General features: G+C 36.5%; 2 protein-coding genes across 5 annotated transcripts in view; both read left to right on the top strand.

Moving 5' to 3' along the window:
• The first annotated feature begins 2 nt into the window (after positions 1-2).
• klhl26 (kelch-like family member 26) lies at positions 3-14219 on the top strand. Of its 2 annotated transcripts, XM_082156664.1 has the most exons (5): positions 3-112; positions 198-285; positions 471-590; positions 6222-6407; positions 11836-14219. In XM_082156664.1, exons 3-5 carry the CDS (start codon positions 541-543, stop codon positions 13415-13417), a joined length of 1818 nt encoding a protein of 605 aa, XP_082012790.1. In that variant the 5' UTR covers positions 3-112; positions 198-285; positions 471-540; the 3' UTR covers positions 13418-14219. The 2 variants fall into 2 exon arrangements, with proteins under 2 accessions (XP_082012790.1, XP_082012791.1); XM_082156665.1 differs by lacking the exons at positions 3-112; positions 198-285; positions 471-590 and adding an exon at positions 11689-11732 and having other exon boundaries at positions 6269-6407.
• A 3000-nt stretch (positions 14220-17219) lies between these two features.
• The window catches only part of crtc1b (CREB regulated transcription coactivator 1b), a 33026-nt gene continuing 28951 nt past the window's right edge, over positions 17220-21294 (top strand). Inside the window, exons 1-2 of one of the 3 annotated variants that reach the window (XM_082156668.1) lie at positions 17220-17643; positions 19169-19285. In XM_082156668.1, coding sequence (XP_082012794.1) covers positions 17518-17643; positions 19169-19285 — 243 coding nt within the window. In that variant the 5' untranslated portion in view covers positions 17220-17517. The remainder of the gene's footprint in view (positions 17644-19168; positions 19286-21294) is intronic. The other 2 variants (XM_082156666.1, XM_082156667.1) reach the window with 2 other exon arrangements.

Below are 21294 nucleotides of genomic sequence, written 5' to 3'. Positions count from 1 at the left end.
TTGAAAAAGGAAATGACCACGCCCCTTACGTCAAGAACTGCGCCTTTTGACAGCGAAAAAAGCGAGAGAGATTATGTATGATAAAAACATTGCAACAAACTCGTCAGGCTAGGTATGAATGCCGTATTGCCCCCATGCAAATGTATTTACATGAATACACGTGCTTTATTCTGATTAGCTGTGTCATTTGGGGGCAGATGTAACGCGAAGGAGCTCGTGAGTGGTGTGCTCGTGAGCGCGCAGCTGAAACCGCGGGGTCGAGCTGAGGGTGAGAGGCGCGTGCAGGTGAGCTGAACAACTCTGCTGTACTAATGTTCAGAACCTACAATATTAATGTAGTATGAATCATTACTTTCCTTTCTAATGTTCTCATTGTCTCGTAGCAGCCTATGCACTTGAAACTAAGTATGATATGGGTTGTTGTTGTTGTTTTTTTGTCATTTAATTGTTTTATTTCTTATTTTCTTAAGATTGAGAATGATTAGCGGTTATTTGGGCTTCTGCACATGATGACCTTCCTCATCCTCATCCTCGCTGAGCATGGCGGAGTCAGATGGTGTGGAGTTCTCTGTGAATCGAGCTCAAAGCAGGTAGGCATGGGTGTAGCATGAAATGTGGCATGCGATGCGTTTGATGCATGCATAGAGAGAGGTTGCTCCAAAATTCAACAGGGTTAAGTGCTAATATTAGTAAAGAAAACTAAATTTATTGGTTTTATTGTTCAGTCTTTATTTAGACATTTTTTTTAATATTAGGTGCACTCTGTAATGTTTTGTTAAAGTTTTATACGTAAAGAAATGAAAAGCACTTTTGAAAAATATCATTACAGTGACATTTACCCCAACATATGGAATGAAGAAGGCTTCAGACACAATTTTTCTAGAAAAGAAAATGTTTTTGTTCTGCATGGAGTGGGTTGCCCTCTTATGGGTGCAGCCATGTTGACATCACATGACCAGCTGTGTAGGAATTGCATTTTATCTGTCCTGTAATGGTAAATGAGCAATATCAAGAGTTATTTTTTTTTTTACATTTATTGATATCAGTTGGATATAAATTGGAAGTTGTCATTGCGCATGCTCTTTTCCCTATTTTTACGTTTAGATTGCCTTTCAAAACTCATTAAAGATTAATATTCGAAAACACATAATTTATTAAGAGTGTTTAATGTAATCTTTAGCCAATTTTTAAATTAGTATCCATTATTTATACTGTACATTAGGCCTGCAACTAATGATTATTTTGTTAATCAATTCTGTTGATTATTTCATTGATTAATCGATTAATCAGAGATAAAAAATCCACAAATTATACAATTATATTTTACATAAAAAATTAATTAATATAAAACCATAATTTTAAAAGAAAATGTTATTTCATATCCTGCCCAATGTTGTTCTCCAAACAATGTGAAATATGAAGGCTATGAAAACAAATATAGGGAATGTATCTATGTAGGCTATACATTGTTTGTTCAAAAAAGGGTTAATATATTAACATTACATTCTAAATGCACGATTATGACAAAAATCATAATTGTCGATTATACCCTTGAAATTAGAATCAATTACGATTACCACGATTTACATTGAATGATGTTTTGAATAGTTTGGCCATGGGACCCACATTTCCCCATGGTGATCAAGCCGCGACCCACCTTTTTAGGTATTATATAGGCCTATTATAATACATATGTTTACACAAAAATTGTTGACACATACAAGTAGGCTACGGTCCCCCTTTACTTAATATACAAATAAATTGTAAGAATATGACTAATAGGCTACTGATAAATAAACACTAGGCCTAAAAGGTTAAGCTATTAAATAGCAGTCCCAAACTAGTTTTTGTTAATACAATCTTGGTATGAGCCACCACACTCATTTAAAAATATACAAAATAACCAATAAGTGGCATTATGGGGTTATGGAAACAACAGTTACCATGGTGATACACAATACTAATGTTAAAGTGAGTGCAGGCTAGGCTACGAGCGCAGTAAAACAACTGACAGGACGTGAAATTTCGTTTTTCTCAGGTGAGAGACTTTTTATTTCGTATCAAGTTACGAAAATAACGATGTAATAATGACACTGACATATAGCCTGACAACATCTCATCTTACCGCAAATACTGAATCTGGACAACGCGTTTTTATTTATTTATTTTTTAAAACGTAATGACGTTGCATGCTTCTAGTTTATTTTCCGCTGTATAATGAATCGATATACAGCGCGCGCGCGCTACTGCAGTATAGCGGCTGACAGGACAGGAAAGTCCGTTTTTCTGAGATGAGAGACTTTTTATTTCAGCATACAATTAGGCCTACGTCTCTGGTAGTTCCTATTGTACTGGGTTCTCTGAAGTAGTCGTGGTTCGCCTCTCACAACGATATTTTTTTTTAGCGCGGTTTTGAACGATTACGTAATCGTGGCATCCGTAATCGTAAATCAATTAATTGTGCAGCACAACAATATTTTTAAATCGCGGCGCATCACACTCTACAAAATGTTATTAAGATTATCTTGCCAGAGGAAACGCCTCACGTGATCAGATCTGAAGGGAAAAGCAGATGTAAACACAATATCTGTCCTTCATATCAAGTCATATTCGTGAAAAGGTAGCCGTGACCAAGGAAAGTGAAATCTTTCAAAAATCATCCTTTTAACATTTAAGGATATTTCTAATGAATTGTGTCAGACTCAGCGCTGGTCGATACAATGAATCAATGCCATTGATGATGCCATTGATGATGAAGTTGCCCATGCGCATCATTGCTGCTCAGCTGAGTCCTGTAAAGTGTAGCTCAAAGTTCAAATTAAATATTAAAATAATTAACAGCTTGTTTCATTACATCTATCTTTGAATGAATCCGCATTTTTTTTACATTTCCGTTGAATAAACAGTTAAATGACTCACTAAAGACTGTCCCTTCCAGCCACCTAGTGGTGTAATAATGTAACTGGACTGAGTGACAGCCTGTCTAGAATGGGCAGAGACTATCAATGCCAATACTGGTGAAATATCAGCAGAAAGCCTCTCGTAAAGCGAGATTCAAGGAACTGTTATATAACAATGGCCTAACAAGCTCATTGTAAGGTTTATGTTGTATTTGTTGTATTATGTAGACCCGACCCTTATTTTGACATTGTATCTTCATTTTACTACACTTCATTTTAACGCGCTTTACAGTTTTGGTTTCATTACTGAACATGTACTCGTCTTCGTGCCTGCTGACCACAGCGTAACTCTTATTTATTTAGCAATAAATAAATGGAGATAAAAACGCACATCGCACTGTTGAGTCACTCAAAATTACCTCTAGGGAAATTCCTTCAGCACGACAGCCCGATTTAAAATCCTAAATATCAAACATGTTTGATGTGATCGGGGCGAGCCCGATTTGTGTGAGAGCAGATCGGGAGGAACAATATTCGGTCTGTGAACATTACCAGATAATCTGCGCCGAACATCGGAACCGATCGAGGTCATTGACAATATTTTTTCTCCGATTCTTGAATCGGGGATAAATCGGCCTAAAACTCCTGTAGTGTGAGCCAGGCATCAGCTGTGATTCAACAGCTACAACAGCATATCTTGGTTATGTGAAACATGGCAAAACCAATGTTACTCGCATATTGAGCAGAAACAAAGCAACCCCGGCACCCGTTTTCAGGCCTACCCACTCTAACATCTCTCCAACGCTGGAAAACCTTTGCAATATTAACCGCTGACTTTTTTCTCTATGATTAATATTACAGCCATTTCACTTTCTTCAGTCTCTCAACAAATGTCTCTGTGTCCTCCACTATTTTCCATATGCGTTTTGTCCATAGAAATGTGTTATTTCACTACACACAGACACGGTTAATCAATAATCAATTTCATTGTTGATTTTCTTTATAATCGATTTTATTGATTAGTTGTTTCAGCCTAATGTACATTAGAATTATGTCAAAAATTCACATGCAGAATATAGGAGATGATTGATTTTCATTTGAATGGTTAATTCTTAAAGGTGAACTATGCAGTTTTTTTTTTACCTTAACTGAACAGCTTTGGAGTCATTGGAATGGTTATATGACTTTTTTGATATATGTTATATGAATTGCTTTACGGCACTGCACACATACACTATCTAAACATTATATGCTAGCTGTGTATCACACATACCTCAGTGGACATGGCTTCTTTGAAAACAAATGCACATGACAGGAGGGAGAAGATGGGAGGGGGGCGAGTCGCCAACGAGTTTTGACAACGGTGTTGTCAAATATTTATTCCGAAGCTGTAGGGGGTCTATAGAGAAACCTGTGAGAAAACAGTGAAGAAATTGCCAAAACTGCATAGCGCCGCTTTAATTTTGACAGACTAATATAAAGGGGATGGGCAAGCTCGGTCCGGGAAGGCGACTGTCCTGCAGATTTCAGCTCCAACCCTAATCAAACACACCTGAACCAGATAAACAGTGTCTTCAGGATTACTAGAAAACTACAGGCAGGTGTGTTTTGTCAGGGTTGGAGCTAAACTCTGCTGGACAGTGGCCCTCCAGGTAGGGTTTGGTATCATTTGAACTTTAGCGATTCAGATTCTGCTTATTGATTCCCAGTTTCGATTCCAATAAGGTAAAACATTTTTTTAACTCAAACATTTAGATATCAAACATATTTATTCTGTGTTTGTTTGTTTTTTTCAAACAGTCTTTGGCTGCATTTACACTGCAAGTCTGAATGCACATATCCGATCTTTTGACCATATCAGATTTTTGGCCCATCTGTTTACACTCACTTTAGACAGGACTGGTATCCGATATCTGTTTTACATTAATTTCTGCGCAAAATGATTTTTGGTGATCATTTACAATGCACATGGTAGACCCTGGTTTTGAATGGCTGTGCTATCAAAATTATTTATATAATTCATGTCTGGTGGTCATGATTATTTGCCAGCATGGACAAGATAACAGCTGTCATGACTCATGCATGTTTTGCAGCACAAAATCTTACGGAATAGATATTTAGTCCAGAAATAATTTTCACTCTATGATCATGTTTATCTACAGCTCAGATCTAGAATTCTGAAGTGAAATAAAGTAGCCCTGTAATATTTTTTAAAAATTTGTTTATGAATTCGAGAGAGAGAGAGATGTTTAATGTACATTATATTTCTCAGCAATGAGGTGATAACTTCGCTGTAATTAAACTTAGGTCACTCACTCGCAAGAGAGGTCATTGCGAGTGAGTGACCTAAGTTTAATTACAGCAAAGTTATTTATAAAAGTCACGGGCAGAGGTTGAAAACCAGCTCCTGAATGTTTCTGTGTTCGTGCAATTTATTTTCTTTAAAAAGATAAATATAAAGTTCCCACCTCTAAAAAGCTGTGAGCGAGCGCATACAGGCACGTCTGCCTTATAATACAACATTAAAAAGCTATCTTTGAATAAACGTGTCGTCCTCGCCTTGTGGTGGCTTGGAATTCAAAGGGGAATCGGATATGCGTGTTTAGACGTAGGTCGGATGTCTAGACATCGGATATGTATCTGATTTAAAAACACATTTGGAAGTGGCTCAGATCGGATGCGGAAAAATCGGATCTTGTGCGGATTTTTTGTGTTTGTGAGATCTTTTGTCAGATGTGAGAAAAAGATTGGATTTTTTGTGCCAGTGTAAACGCAGCCTTTGTGTCTCTGTTGCAGCTGAATAACAACTAGACTAAGTAATAGACATTATTAAAGACAAGTAAACAGTCAGTATTAAAATAAGAAGAAATAAACTAATTAGCAATGGCTAAAATAAATACAACTGAACAAATTTCAGGAACAGAAATTGTAATCAAATGTAAAATAACATTGCATGGTTTTCTTTTCTTTTTAAAAAATAAATACTATAGATTAATCCTTTTTAAAGTTACAAAAGTGATTCCATCAAGTTCAGTCAATAAAATTCCAGCGACTGCTTGTTGCTTGGTTTTTGTGGAGCTTATGGGTTCTGTATCCAAATAGGTTCTTTATCCATTCTTTTGAATAATTTAAAAGTAAGTGCTGTTACAGGGATCGTGTTGATGCGTCAGTTTAGAAACTGAGACCAATTGGTGGAGCGTCAGGAAACAGCAAACTCATCAAGCTACTTCTGAAGTTATATGGGCTGTGTAGCCAGAGACAATGATCAGGGAGTGGTGAGAGATACAATTCCTCGTAAACTGATTCTCTTTTTTTTCCCAGCATGGCTAACAACAAGAATAGCACGCTCCGTTGTACTTTCTCGGCCCCCAGCCACAGCAACACTCTCCTGAGGGGGTTGTCCGCGTTGCGTGATCAAGGTCAGTTGCTGGATGTGGTTCTGGCCATTGACAACGAGCGCTTCGAGGTTCACAAAGCGGTTTTGGCCTCCTGCAGTGACTACTTCAGGTGAGATATACACAGTTTGTTAACACCAGCCAACTGAGCTGTAAATCGAGAAATAAGTTGCAAGGTTAATCCTTGTTCTTATTGATGACCCAATTTAACGACTTGACTACTGCATATATAGACTTAGATATATAGATATAGATTTTGTCAGTGTTAAAGGGGACACAACATGGATTTGTTTAATGTTCCTTCAGGCTTGTTTTTTTTTGTGTGTGTCTTTTTTTGTCTTTTTTTGCACAAAAACCCCCCCCAAAAGTTGTATATTCACAAAAATTATTATTTTCAACTCTCATTCTGGCCCTTCTTTTGTAATTGGCTAACACAATTGCATGGGAAAAAATATGAACAGCCCCCCGCTATTGCGTGTAAGTAAAGCATTATCCATATAAAACCACAATTTACAGGCAAAGCATCATTAGTTTAATTACAGTTGCAATTTAGCTTCTGTCAGATCCAATACAGTTGACTGATTCATCTTTCAACAAAAATCTTTTCCAAACTCTCTTTTGCACTATGCCTTGTTTACAAAACAATCTGCAGTCTAATTCTCCAAACAAACACATAAACCTCCCACGCGATCCGGGACGCCATTAAAAATAATCTGCCAGTTCCGAACGCTGGGATCCTTCTGAAGGCTGTACAGATGCTAGCATGGTTTTTAAACTGGATGCATCAAAGCAAATGTTCCTTTACTCTTCCATTTGTCCTGTTGTCAGGAGTAGCTAAAGAACATGGAGTACATCAGAAATTGAACGGGTATACTGTATTCGGCGTCAGTGATTACATTGGGTTCTATATGCTTTTGACGTCTTAAAGGACAACTCCAGTGAAAAATTAACCTTGGGGTAATTAACACATGGTTACCGAGTCGATCGTTCCCTGGGGTGCGTTTTCATGATAATCGAATGTAAAGAGTTTTATTTATAAAAACAGATTAGCTCATAACACTAGTATATGGGGCAGAGAGTAAGTAAAAACAAATCGCAAGTTAATACCACTAACAAGGCTCAAAATAGCCTCACACTAACACGGTAGCATAATGAGGGTCCCTACATGCAAACCGAAGCATTGAGAGCGTTGTAAGTGTACAGACAGTTTAATAAGAAGATACTTTATAAAGACAGTACATTACGCGTTTACAGGCAGCGGGCATCTTGGAAAACAGACTCGATTAATCGAGCCACGAACGCCCTGCTACGTGAGCTGGTCGATAGGAATTACGTTTGTGAAATCTAATGTAGCAGGGCGTTCGTGGCTCGACTAGTCGATACTGTTTTCCAAGATGGATCCTGCCTGTAAATGCGTAATGTACTGGCTTTATAAAGTATCTTCTTATTAAACTGTCTGTACACTTACAAAGTTCTCCATGCTTCGTTTTGTATGTAGGGACCCTCATTATGCTACCGTGTTAGTGTGAGGCTATTTTGAGCCTTGTTAGTGGTATTAACTAACGATTTATTTTTACTTACTCTCTGCCCCATATACTAGTGTTATGAGCTAATCTGTTTTTAGAGATAAAACACTTTATATTCGATTTTCATGAAAACGCACCCCAGGGAACGATCGACTCGGTAACCATGTGTTAATTACCCCTAGGTTCATTTTTCACTGGAGTTGTCCTTTAAGAGACTGAGTGCCAGTGGGCCAAATATTCATCAGTATCTTGCTCTGGAGGCAGTCATATTCAAAAGATCCCACAACACCAAACAAGCTATTTTTGGAGCTTGGTTAAATGAATGCTCTTTTTGTACTTGGGAGGTTGTTTTAAGCTATAAAACTGGGATATTTTAATGGTACAAAAACCTCTTAAATGCCAAAAAATCAAGGACATTTTGATTTCTCATGTCATGTAAGGAGTACACTAACATATAGATGGTTTCAAAACTATTAGACATAAATTAAAGATACAAACCTATTAAATACACAAACCTAATATAATCTCATGAGGTGTTTAATTAAAAGTTATACGTCTTGCTCTTTGTTCAAATATGAAAATGTGCTGCTGACTAATAAGTTATAAGCTGCGGGTCACATGAGACGCTACAGAGGCACAAACCAGAACATTTGGTGGCATTAAAGCACTGAAAGCAGAATGAAATACCAAGAAGGATCCAGAATAGCTGCTGTGTGCACTCAACAAATTTGAGCACAAGCCCAAAAATTACTGATGCTTGAAGTTCATTAGCCCTTTGAACTACAGGCATAACCACTATTGAGTTGTTTACATGAAATGTTAAAGGGATAATTCATATAAAATGAAAGTTATGTCATCTTTACTAAACCTCATGTTTAGGACTGCATGATATTGGAAAAAACTGTCAATGCGATATTTTGTTTTTCAAACCGTTCAAAAGTTTGGGGTCAGTAAGATTTTTTTAAATGTTTTTAAAATAAGTATCTTCTGCTCACCAAGGCTGCATTTATATAAAAAAAAAAATAAATAAAAAAAAACCAGTAATATTGTAAAATGATTGTTTTCTATTTTAATATATTTTAAACTGTAATTTATTCCTGTGATCAAAGCTTCTAATATGATGATTTGATGCTCAAGAAACATTCATTATTATTATCAATGTTGAAAACAGTTGTGTACAAATTTGTTTCAAAATTCTTTGATGAATAGAAAGTTCAAAAGAACAGCATTTATTTAAAATATAATATTTTCTAACATTATAAATGTCTTTACTGTAACTTTTGATCAGTTTAACTCATCCTTAATGAAGAAAAGTATTGATTTATTGGATTTCTTTCCCCCAAAAATAAAATTAAAATTCTTACTGACCCCAAACTTTTGAACGGTAGTGTTTAATGTTACAAAAGCTTTAGATTTCAGATAAATGCTGTTCTTTTGAACTTTCTATTCATCATGGCATCATGAAATAAAAATGTAAATAACTGTTTCGAGAGAGAGAGAGAGAGAGAGAGAGAGAGAGAGAGAGAGAGAGAGAGAGAGAGAGAGAGAGAGAGAGAGAGAGAGAGAGAGAGAGAGAGAGAGAGAGAGAGAGAGAGAGAGAGAGAGAGAGAGAGAGAGAGAGAGAGAGAGAGAGAGAGAGAGAGAGAGAGAGAGAGACTGACTCTATTTAGAAAGAATTAATAATTCTATGATTGAGGTGATTTTAGAGTGAAACAAATTACAAAATAAATACAATAGAACAAAGATACAAATGAAATAAACAGGTAAGTCACAGGTTTCCCACATTCTTTGCATCTAGCCGATTTGACATGTTAATAAACCCAAATGAAAGCTCCTGTCATGTTTCATAGGACTCTTATGTCATTTTAGAGTTTACGCACAATACACAGACATGCGTAATCAAATTCTACGACAAGGGTCCGATCTACCACGACATTTAGGGAAATATGTGACGCAAACACATAAAACCAATCATTCAAATAAAACACAAATTAATTTATGATATCAGTAGTCACTAACTCGAGTGCCCATCTCTGGTGCGAGCTATACTGTGTGTACGTGTTATAATGCAGAAGCGCATAAGTTTAGTTTTAAATGTACAATAAGCTGTTTAAAACGTGCATTCACCCGATAAATTGAGCATCCAGATGGTATAATCAAACATATCTTGTGGAGCGCTCTCTGAGTATGCATTTAATTGTCATTTTAACTGTTGGAAACAAGCGTAAAAGGGGACTTCAAAGATTTCCTGTTGCGCTCCATAGGCACGAGTGGCTAGTCAACATCAAGCTTAAAGCGTCATGGCAGAGCATTAAAGTTGACTAGTCTGTGCAACCCCTAGGCTGCAACAAAAAAATGTATAGAAAAAATTAAGGGGTACGAAAAATTCCACAAGCACTGTATATAATACATTATATTATGGACAAAAATATTGGGACACCTGACCATTACACCAACATTGCATTCTAAATATATAGACATTAATATGGAGTCGGTCCCTCCTTTTGAAGCTATAACAGCTTCCACTCTTGGGAATGTTCCCACTCCATGTCTGGGAAGGCTTTTCACAAGATTTTTGGAGTGTTTTTGTGGGAATATTTACCCATTTCATACAGTAGAGCATTTGTGAGGTCAGACACTGATGTTGGACGAGCGTTTGATGGGGTTGAGTTCAGGGCCAGTCAAGTTCTTCCACACCAAACCCATACAACCGTGTCTTTATTGATCTTGCTTTGTGCACTAGGGCACAGTCAAGCTGGAAGAGAAAAGGGCTTTCCCAAACTATTCCCACAAAATTGAAAGCACATCATCGACTAAAATGTCTTGGAATGCCGAAGCATTCCGATTTCCGTAAGGGGCTAAGCCCAACCCATGAAAAACCGTCCCCATACTACTATCCCTCCTCCACCAAATTTTACAGTTGGCACAATGCAGTCAGACCAGTTCTCCTTCTATCTGCTAACCCCAGACCTGGCCATCAGACTGCCAAACAGAAAGCGTGATTCATCACTCCATGTTTCCACTGCTCCAGAGTTCAGTGGTGGAGTGCTTTACACCATTCTATCTGATGCTTGCCATTGTACTTGGTGATGTGTTCACTGATCTCTTCAGAATGTCTCATGTACTCCTGTGGTAATGGGTCTGATTGAAACATCTGAATTCAAGAATTACGAGGTGTGTCCCAATTCTTTTGTCCATATAGTGAATGTATGATATATGAAATGTATCAGTGAATCTTTGCACCTTATGTAATAGTTGTGTATGAGTCTCTCAGTTGTCGTCCTGTGTGAAAAGATGACATTGCAGCTCTCTTCTTTTTAAAGAATGCCCAAATATGCGTTTGAACCATTCCCTTGGCCATTTTGTCAAGTTCAAACAGCGTGAAAAAACAATGAAAGCTTGCTCGACCCTGTGCAGCTCGTTACAGTATTGAGTTCTGATTTGTTGATCACTGTTTATAGTTTGTTAATTACCATACGTAGAGAATTTGAATATTTAATTTGCACAAATTTTACATTATACACTATACTCCATTACATTATACATTACACTCAAAATTAACCAGTCTTTTCCTGCAATTAAATTTAACAGACTTAGTGTCTGTTAAATTTAATTGCAGGAAAAGACTGGTTAATTTGTGCAAATGAAATAATCAAATTCTCTATGTATGGTACATTGTCTTCTATGATGTTCAAAACAAAGGTATCTTTTAACATCTTAGAAAATGTATCACCCTTTAAAGCACTGAAACAGCCAGAGACATTTTGATATCCGTCAAGTTTATAATCCGTCATGTTTATAATGGTTTGGTTCAAGGCTTAGAAATTTAATTAATATTCTTTTTATTTTATTTTTATGCCTACTTAGAAAATGACTGGGAAAATATTTCCGGAATCAAGGCTGCTAAAAATGTGAGCAGTCACTTTTGTACTTTAGGGTTAGCTTAAAATTTTGCAGATTCTTTGTTCACAATTTGAACAGAGGTGTAAAATATTTTCTTCTTGATCCATACAGAGCCATGTTTACTGGAGGAATGAAGGAGTCAAGCCAAAACACCATAGAGCTAAAAGGTCTTTCAGCCAGAGGACTGAAGCACATTATTGATTTTGCCTACAGTTCTGAGGTCACTTTGGACTTGGACTGCATTCAGGATGTTCTTGGTGCTGCTGTCTTCCTGCAGATGGTGCCTGTGGTGGAGCTTTGTGAGGAGTTCCTGAAATCAGCCATGAGTGTTGAGACTTGTCTAAATATCGGCCAGATGGCCACCACTTTTAGCCTCTCCTCCCTTAAGCAGTCGGTCGATGCTTACACGTTCCGTCACTTCCTGCAGATAGCACAGGAGGATGATTTCCTTCACATTCCAATGGAACGACTGGTTTTCTTCCTTCAGAGCAACAAGTTGAAGAACTGTAGTGAGATCGACTTGTTCCATGCAGCGATCCGCTGGCTGCAGCATGACGCATCCAGACGAGCTGCAGCCAGCGAAGTGCTCTGCCACGTGCGCTTCCCCCTAATGCGATCGTCTGAGCTTGTGGACAGTGTCCAAACGGTCGACATCATGGTGGAGGATGTGCAGTGTCGATACTTTCTCCTAGAGGCCTTCAATTATCAGATCCTTCCATTCCGACAGCACGAAATGCAATCACCTAGAACTTCCATTCGCTCAGACGTTACGTCGCTTATTACTTTTGGTGGAACACCCTACACCGACAATGATCGCACTGTAAGCAGCAAAGTTTACTATCTGCCCGACATCACAGTGCGACAGTTCAAAGAGCTGACCGAAATGGAGATGGGATGCAGCCATGCATGTGTGTCGGTTATCGACAATTTTGTGTATGTCGTGGGTGGGCAGCATTTGCAATATCGCAGTGGAGAGGGCGCAGTTGACATTTGCTTTCGCTATGACCCCCATCTGAACCAGTGGCTTCGAATCCAACCCATGCAGGAGAGCCGCATTCAGTTTCAGCTTAACGTACTGCATGGACAACTTTATGCTACAGGGGGACGCAACAGATCTGGCAGCTTGTCCTCTGTAGAGTGCTATTGTCCAAGGAAAAATGAGTGGACTTATGTGGATTCCCTGAAGAGGAGAATCTGGGGTCACGCCGGAGCTACATGTGGAGAGAAACTCTATGTCTCTGGAGGTTATGGGGTGTCTGTGGAGGATAAGAAGACTCTTCATTGCTATGATCCAGCCTTGGATCAGTGGGATTTCAAGTGTCCCATGAACGAGCCAAGAGTCCTGCATGCTATGATCAGTGTAAACAACCGTATATATGCTCTCGGTGGCAGAATGGACCATGTTGACCGCTGCTTTGATGTCCTAGCTGTAGAGTATTACATTCCAGAGACCGATCAATGGACAACACTCAGTCCAATGCGTGCTGGTCAGTCGGAGGCTGGCTGCTGCTTGCTGGATAAAAAGATCTATATAGTTGGAGGATACAACTGGCACCTAAATAATGTCACAAGTATTGTGCAAGTTTATAATACAGAGACGGATGAGTGGGAAAGAGATCTTCATTTTCCAGAATCTTTTGCAGGAATAGCTTGTACACCTATTATACTTCCCCAAACAACCACTCAGCGCTAAGCACATATACTTACATTTGCTGTTTTACGCATAAAGTTTCGTGTCCACAGGGACAGCAGTAAAAGTAATGGTATAATTGGTTTGCCCTTCACTTTTTAGAAACATGAATGATTTAAGGCCTGTTCATGTTAATGACATGAAAGCACAAACTTTCCTGATCACCCTTTTGAGAATGTGAAGCATCTTCCACACACCACTCAAGCAGTAATGTTGTTTTTGGCCCTTCTTGTAGATTGCCCCATTTTATACTAATGAGGGTTTCTGACAAGTGCCTGTGGGATTTGCATTGACGACAGACTTGAATGGACCAACAACATATACATTTATATATTACTGGGTAATAATGTTTTTAACCTACCTACAGTTTTGTTTTCTTTCACAAACTAAGCAAGCACATTTCATTAGGCACTTTAATGTTCCATCAGTGATTTAATGACTTAACACGGTGCATTCTAATGTTTTTACAGGGTATATATACAGTATGTCAAGGGACTGGATCATATACATGGAACTACAGCACAATTTTTTTGTCATGATATTGTGTCAGCATGTAATTTGAATGTGTAAAAAACCCTGCATTCTAAAAACTACCCATGTTGTGTTTTGTGCATTTATAGTATGATGATTTGTTTGATTACATTTGTGTTAATGTTTTTCCCCCTAAATCCCTTTAAAGGGATGGTTCAGCCAAAAGTGAAAATTCTGTCAATAATTACTCCCCCTCATGTCGTTCCATACCTGCAAGACTTCAGGACACATGAAGATGTTTCTGATGAAATCTGAAAAAAGATTCTAAAACTAATCCATATGAATTGTGTGGGGTTTTTTTTTTTCTCTTTTCTTTTTCTAAAGAGACACAATCACAGATTGAATTTAGGCTTCTATTCACATATAAACATTCATCAACACATCAGTTGTGGTAAACGGAAGCTCAAGCATGTTGAGGTTGAGGTTCATTCTCGTATTACGCTGCATGTTTGAGCTTCAGCAAGAACCAATGAGGTTTGTTCTTGTGCGTCAAGCAGGTTCAGCTTGTGTTTTATGTTCACTGATCAATGTTTATATGAGGATAAAAGCCTAAATTAAATCTGTTCATCATATAAATGATCAAGTCTCTTCAGAAAATTTGGACTAAACCTTTCAATTGATATGGATTTGTTTTACAATCACTATGAGCTTTTTTAAGTGTCAAATTGGTAGTTGCGTAGGTGCCAATGGAGGGACAGAAAGCCCTCAGATTTCATCAAAAAGATCTTCATTTGTGTTCCGAAGATAAGCAAAAGTCTTACGTGTTTGGAACGACATGAGGGTGAGTAATTAATGACAGAATTTTCATTTTTGGGTGAACTAACCCTTCAAGGTGTCAGAAACAGTGGGGCTCATTCACTGATAATTGTGTGGATTATTTTGTATTTGTTCACACTTTTCATGACAAATTTCCACCTAATTCACAACACATGCGCAGCACACGTGAATTTGTTCTTAATCTCATTCTAATGTTAGTGAATTTGGAGTATTCTAAATGAGTTTGCATAAACCATGCCTAAACTATCTCCATATAAGGGCTTTCAGCACAACCTTTCCTTTACAGCTTTTCGTCACTCAAGTCAAACATACTGTATGCGGCTCTCTGCAGACGTACTCGCCAGATCCTCAAGCAATGCCAAGTGTGTCATTCTCAAAACCAGTTCAAACACAATAAACACCTTTTATACAGACCCGGATTAGCCAGCTGTACATATGCGTTATACAGAGAAACCTCGCAGTTTAAGCTACAACACAGCTTTTCTTACTCTTTCACTATAAATGATGAATTTAAGATGAATTCTGTTTGCGTCATTTCATTATTTTTCTTTTTATCACTTTAAAGCTTTATTTATTAGTTTGATGTAAATATATAATGTACTACGATATAATTATAGTCGTTTCAAGTCACCTTTGTATTGCACTTTTTACAATACGAATTGTTTCAAAGCATCTTTACAGTGAAAAACAGGAAATTAATGATTAAATGATGCAAATGTTTAGAGAAGACAATAGTAAACAGTAATTTAGTTGAAGTCAATTCGGTGTTGATTCATTTCAGTTCAATAATTGTGTAAAGTACATCAATTTTGAAATGAGTTCAATTCAGCTAAAGCTAAAGCAGCTGTGCAGAGGACATGTCTGGTTCTTGTGGTCTTTGTGCCTTGTGGGCTGTGGATCTGTGTCAAGTCGACTCTTCACAGGTGATTGTTCTAGTTGACATGGTATTTGCTGACAAACAGGTCTGCGATGGGGTTGTGACTAGGTGGTGCCACCATCTGATCTGGATACGACCCGGATCTGGCTGACTATGGTAACTTTGGATAAGGATGAGATAGACTAAAATTAGCATAAATGCCATTCTTCTTACGATGTAACAAGTACATCTGGTGTTATGGGAAGTCTTTCTGTTGGACATCATTTATGCAGCCTAACAATACTAATGGATTTGAATTATAGAAATGTGTAATGTGTTGCCAGGTTAAAGAGATGTGTTTTAGTCTAGTGTCTGCTTCCAGAACAAGGCTAGGAAGACATTTAGAGTTTGGGTGCTAAATATTTTTGAGATAAAATATAACTTCTTAACAAGATTATAAGGGCGCACAGAGAAAGTGCTTTTTACGTAAATGTGGTTTCAGTTCCTACATTTTTTCAACTTAGAATACATTTTAGTACGAACGTTTTGGGTGAATCATTTGTTCGTGCACAAATTTGTGTGTACGCAGCAGGCTTGGTGAATGAGACCCATTGTTCTTTCCAACAACACAAATTACATTCTGTGTATGTATACAGATGGTTAATTTACCAAGGTTACAGCAGTAAATGACTTGTCACCCTTACTTGCAAGATGTAAAGCTAAATATGGACAGCATCTGGCAAAACTTTTGAGTAAGTTAGCTGGGTCTTTATACATGAACAAATGGCCTTTTATCTTGTACTGGACTTATGCCACATATCAGCCTTAATTTACCTGTTAGAAGCATTAAAGTTCTGATTGGTTATCTAAACAACAATTTTCCCAAGCAGCTTTTAATAAAAAAAATAAATAAAAAATGTGTGTGTGACATTCTGTTCTAATCTTTATGTAAATTTACTTGTTACATTTTTAAATATGTGGTATAGTTTATAAAAAAAACAAAAAACACTGAATGTATTATATGGTAGCACTTTTGCAGTTATCCTTTTGTTTGTCTTCCATGTGTGAAATTATGTTTTTGTTTGTATCCATCTGTGTTGTGACCATTACAGTGTGGTCTAAATAAAAATACACACAAATGTGTTCTCAATTTCAGTGAAGCTACTATTAGGCCTACAAAAAATAACGTTTTTGCTAGTAGGCTATATAAATTGTTTTACTTATGATGTAGGCCTACTGTTGTTATTGCTGTGTGCTGAACAGAACGTAGGCTCGTATTTTCTATTGCAATAATGTAAAACAAACTAAATTTAGTCAGATTTAGGGTAAAAGCTTTATTTTGTGATATTTACCAAATAACATAACATAAAAAAAAATTAAAAAACACTGATAATGAAACGTGAGCAAAATTAAATTACTAAATTAAAAAAATGTGTTTTGTTATACAACAAATATATACACATATAAATTAAAAATTTATATTGAGATTTAGGCTATATATATATATATATATATATATATATATATATAGCCTAAATCTCAATAATAAAAATTATATATATATATATAGGCTATATAGCCTAAATCTCAATATAAATTTTACATTTATTTGTATTGTTAAAGTTTCCCCTAGCCGCTTCCCTATTGTGAAACAACCATTTTATGTTTATATATGTTCTAAAACATGCATCATCACAAACGCCTCTTATCAGAAACAAGTAGGCTATCTTCTATCAAGACATGAAACTAGTTCATTAAAAAATATCGGACTCTGCTCGTGAAGATCCTGGTGGGCTTGTTTGTTTGTTTTATCAATCAGGCGCTCCTCCAGTGGACTGTCTCTGGACTCCAATGCCCACAACTCTTCCCGTGATGACGCCGCCGCAGCAGCGCACAACGCGTCTCACGCAACGCTCTGTGTTTTGGAGAAGAACGGAAGATGGCGACCTCAAACAATCCGCGAAAATTTAGCGAGAAAATCGCCCTTCACAACCAGAAACAAGCGGAGGAGACCGCGGCGTTTGAGGAGGTCATGAAAGACCTGAGCATCACGCGAGCTGCACGGGTACGTGTGTCAGAAACAGATACGTGTGTCGCGGCTAAACGCGCGCGTAGCACAGCTGCTATGTATAGAATATAGCCTGTATATGATTTGAGAACACTTTTGTCGCCCGAGAGCCGTGGTAACTCGGTGAAGACGATAATGATGTCTCAGGGTTTGAGCGTAACGGGAGGCCGATCGGATGCATGAGCTCAGAGATGCTGAGGATGCGGCCGGACAGATGTCGTGCACATCTGTTTTGGCCGCGAATGGATTGTGATTGCTTTTTTATTTCTAGGCTAAATAATGAAATGTCATATAGAGTAGACCGTGGATAATTGTCATATGCGCAAGTTGTCACAAAATATGTATATCAGTTAGGCTACTATAGGTTTTGAGTTACACGTGTGCATTGTTGCAGTTTTGTATATTTGATTAAATCCAACTAGTATTTAAATATTATTATGTTTTGTAAAGGCTGGCAAAGTATGTAAATGTAGTAAAACCATACTGGGATGCAGAATGAAAATATATTCAGGGTTACTATTGTTAAATAGACTACAACTAATAAAAAAAATAAAAAAAAATAAAAAATTTCATTACTCAATATTTCAATAAACATTGAATCAAATTAAATAAAATAAAAACGTTAAGACTAATTTTATTTCAGCTTGTCGCCAAGGCAACATTTACATTTTTTTTTAGTTTAACTTGAAGTAATACAAATAAAAAATAAAATAAGAATGAATAAAAACTATAGACATTCAAATAAAAAAAACTAATACAAAAATACACTACACTACTAAAACTTTCAAATTAAAACATTAATTCAAAATATTAAAATCTTTAATATTAAATCAATGATACTAAAATATAACTGGACAGATTAACATATTGGGTATTTTTCATAAATGTCAGGTCAGGGAACGTTGTCACGTGGTTTATATGTTGTTATTTTAAATAATTTGTTCATTATAATTTGACCAAAACAGTGGTTTGTTATGTTTTTGTATGGCACTTTTCCATTTTTATTATTGTTCCATTATGATTAATGTTATTACATAAGTTATTGAATGTGCCTTTTTACTTTTATTTGATAGGGTTTTATACATAAAAAGTTCTTCTTCTCAAATCATTGTCAATAAACGTTTTCATTGTGACAACTTGCCCCGCTATTGGTCAACATAAGTTAAATTAACTGTTGTTTTTTTCTGTGAAATTTTCTAAACTTATTTTAGTCATGACTTCAAGTTTAACTTTTGAAAATAAAGAAATATTCACTGGAGGAAAATGTCTGGCATTTAGTCCTGGCCTCTATTGAAATACAGCCTATTAGTATGTCCCTTGGTATTGAACTTATGATATATATTAGTGTGCGTCACATAAGTTGAAACCCATATTCTGCTACTTTTTGTTAACTCTCACTGGTCTGCTTTTCTCATTCTTCACTTGATAAAGTGTTTTTACTCCACATTATCTGGTTTACGTTTCATTCATGCTTTCATTTCGTCATTCACTGCTGCTTTTCACGCACTGTTATTTTGCACAGCTGCAGTTACAGAAGACCCAGTATTTGCAACTAGGCCAGAATCGAGCTCAGTGCTATGGAGGGTCACTGCCCAATGTCAATCAGATTGGAAATAGCAACACTGACCTCCCTTTTCAGGTGAGACCTTAGAAACTTCATAAGTTTGAAAATTCTGTCGTACACACATGCTGTCACTTTATGATTGAATTTCCCTTCAGCTGATCTAATCACAATTGCATAAACATCCTAACTGGATGAAACTCATAGTGCAAGATGGGTCATTTCTCTTATGCAGTAGCCTACCTTTTCAACTAAATTAAAGACATTTATTTTTATTTTTTTTTATTTTTTTTTATATATATGCTTGTGATGTACTCTAGTTAAGCTTAGATGCTTTGAGACACTTTAACTAGTAATTATAGCTTGATTACTGACACAACTGTCAGTATACCAAAATAATGTTGAAACAACATAAAGATGGTATCTTTTAAATATTTGTTTAATGAGATATTTTTAGTAAGCCAGTATGAAGGCCAGTATCACTGATACTGAAACTGTATAAAATTGATTTCCCCCCTCATTATTTATCCTAGTTAAAAAAATAAAATAATTATCTATACCAAAATGTATCTAAAATACATTGTTTTCATACTAAGTATACTACAAATCCATTAACATTTACTGACATATCGCTTGAGACTTACTGATATAAATATTATAATTAAGCTTTATTTGGAGTACTTCTTTATTGCACAATGCACATTTCAAAATTTTAAGCCAAAAATTTGTTTTAATTCTTTCAGTGTTTAAAAAAAAAAAAGAAAGTTGCTAGCCACTGCTGGTGTTTTTGATAATTTTCACAAAATATTCATGGCCCCCAGAATATTTTATTGTATGAATATCTGAACATGGAATATGTCAAAAGAAAGAACAGACCCTCTGCTTTTATACAGAAAAACTAGTTTTATTGTTACAGATTAATGAGGGAGGACTCAAATGCAGAAATGAGCGATATGGGGTTTATTTGAAACATAAACCCATTGTAATGTCATAAAAAAAATTCATATTTAGATGTGTTTTTAATATATTTGGGCTCAACCCTAAGATTTTTTTTCTACTGGACCAGTCGGGCCAGTTCAGATTTTTACATGCCCTGCTAAAATGCACAAAAAAATTATTGTTTTCATTGTTCTTGACCATGTAACCTTGTAAACAGTGATTTAAGATTTACATGTTACCTTACAGGTAAATATACATAAAATAAACACTGCAGTCTTAATCCTTATTAAAGCTACAAAGGTTATACAGTCAAGAGCAGTGAATGATTTTCTCTTTGTCTTTTGTTCTTTGATTAACATTAATGACAGACAGCAGTAGGTTTATTAGGCTGCTGTCACTTTAAGAACGGATAGACATGAAGCGGATCTGACACCCTGTTTTCTCATTTCTCAACTCTTTACGTTCATTTAACTTTTGAACTCATTTAAGACTGTGCTTACGAGGACACTCATCAAAAAGGGAATTTTTACATAATTTTGTGTGCTTTCTTTTGTCTGATCAAGTGCAAACGAGAACTCAGTGGGGTGCTGCCATGCTGTCTGAAGCGACATTCTGTGCGCATGTTTCGGGTGTTAGTTCACAGAGAGACACTTCACAGACAGCGCACCAGTATAGATTTTAGTTCTTTATTGCGTATTATCACGCTTGAATGATTTAATAGCACTTGAATGAATGATAGCGTGATCATAAACTGTAGCGCAGCCAAAGGATGAAAGATAGAAAATGGATGCTGTGTTATAGATTAACGCATTTAAACTGAAAAAAAAAAATCAATAGCAAAATTAACATCCCTAATATATTGTAATACCGATGTCCATAATTTTACTTATTGATGTTTGTGCTGTTGTTTTGCACCAAAATTCTGTCAAATTCCTAGGATGAGTTTATTAAGACTTTTCGTTTAGTTAAAGGGATATAACAAAAATACTGATACAAAAACAGGATGGAAAGTGATATGGAGGGCACAGAAAATATCAAATGCAAAATAGCAATATTATCAAATCAAAGGACATTTTTTCGTAACCATTTGGATTTGAGAAAGAAAAACATCTCCGGTTACTATCGTAACCTCGGTTCCCTGAGAGGCG

Source organism: Leuciscus leuciscus (genome assembly GCF_965113295.1).
Source record: "Leuciscus leuciscus genome assembly, chromosome: 23".
Classification (NCBI taxonomy): Eukaryota; Metazoa; Chordata; class Actinopteri; order Cypriniformes; family Leuciscidae; genus Leuciscus; species Leuciscus leuciscus.
Note: the sequence above shows the minus strand (reverse complement) of the source record. Positions and strands in the feature narration are given on the sequence as shown.

What these genes read in the sequence shown, in the direction of transcription:
- klhl26 (XM_082156664.1), top strand. Translation starts at nt 541, where the DNA reads ATGGCGGAGTCAGATGGTGTGGAGTTCTCTGTGAATCGAGCTCAAAGC. An exon ending in GTGAATCGAGCTCAAAGCAG is followed by an intron (nt 591 to 6,221) that starts GTAGGCATGGGT and finishes TTTTTTTCCCAG; the next exon opens with CATGGCTAACAACAAGAATA. An exon ending in TCCTGCAGTGACTACTTCAG is followed by an intron (nt 6,408 to 11,835) that starts GTGAGATATACA and finishes TGATCCATACAG; the next exon opens with AGCCATGTTTACTGGAGGAA.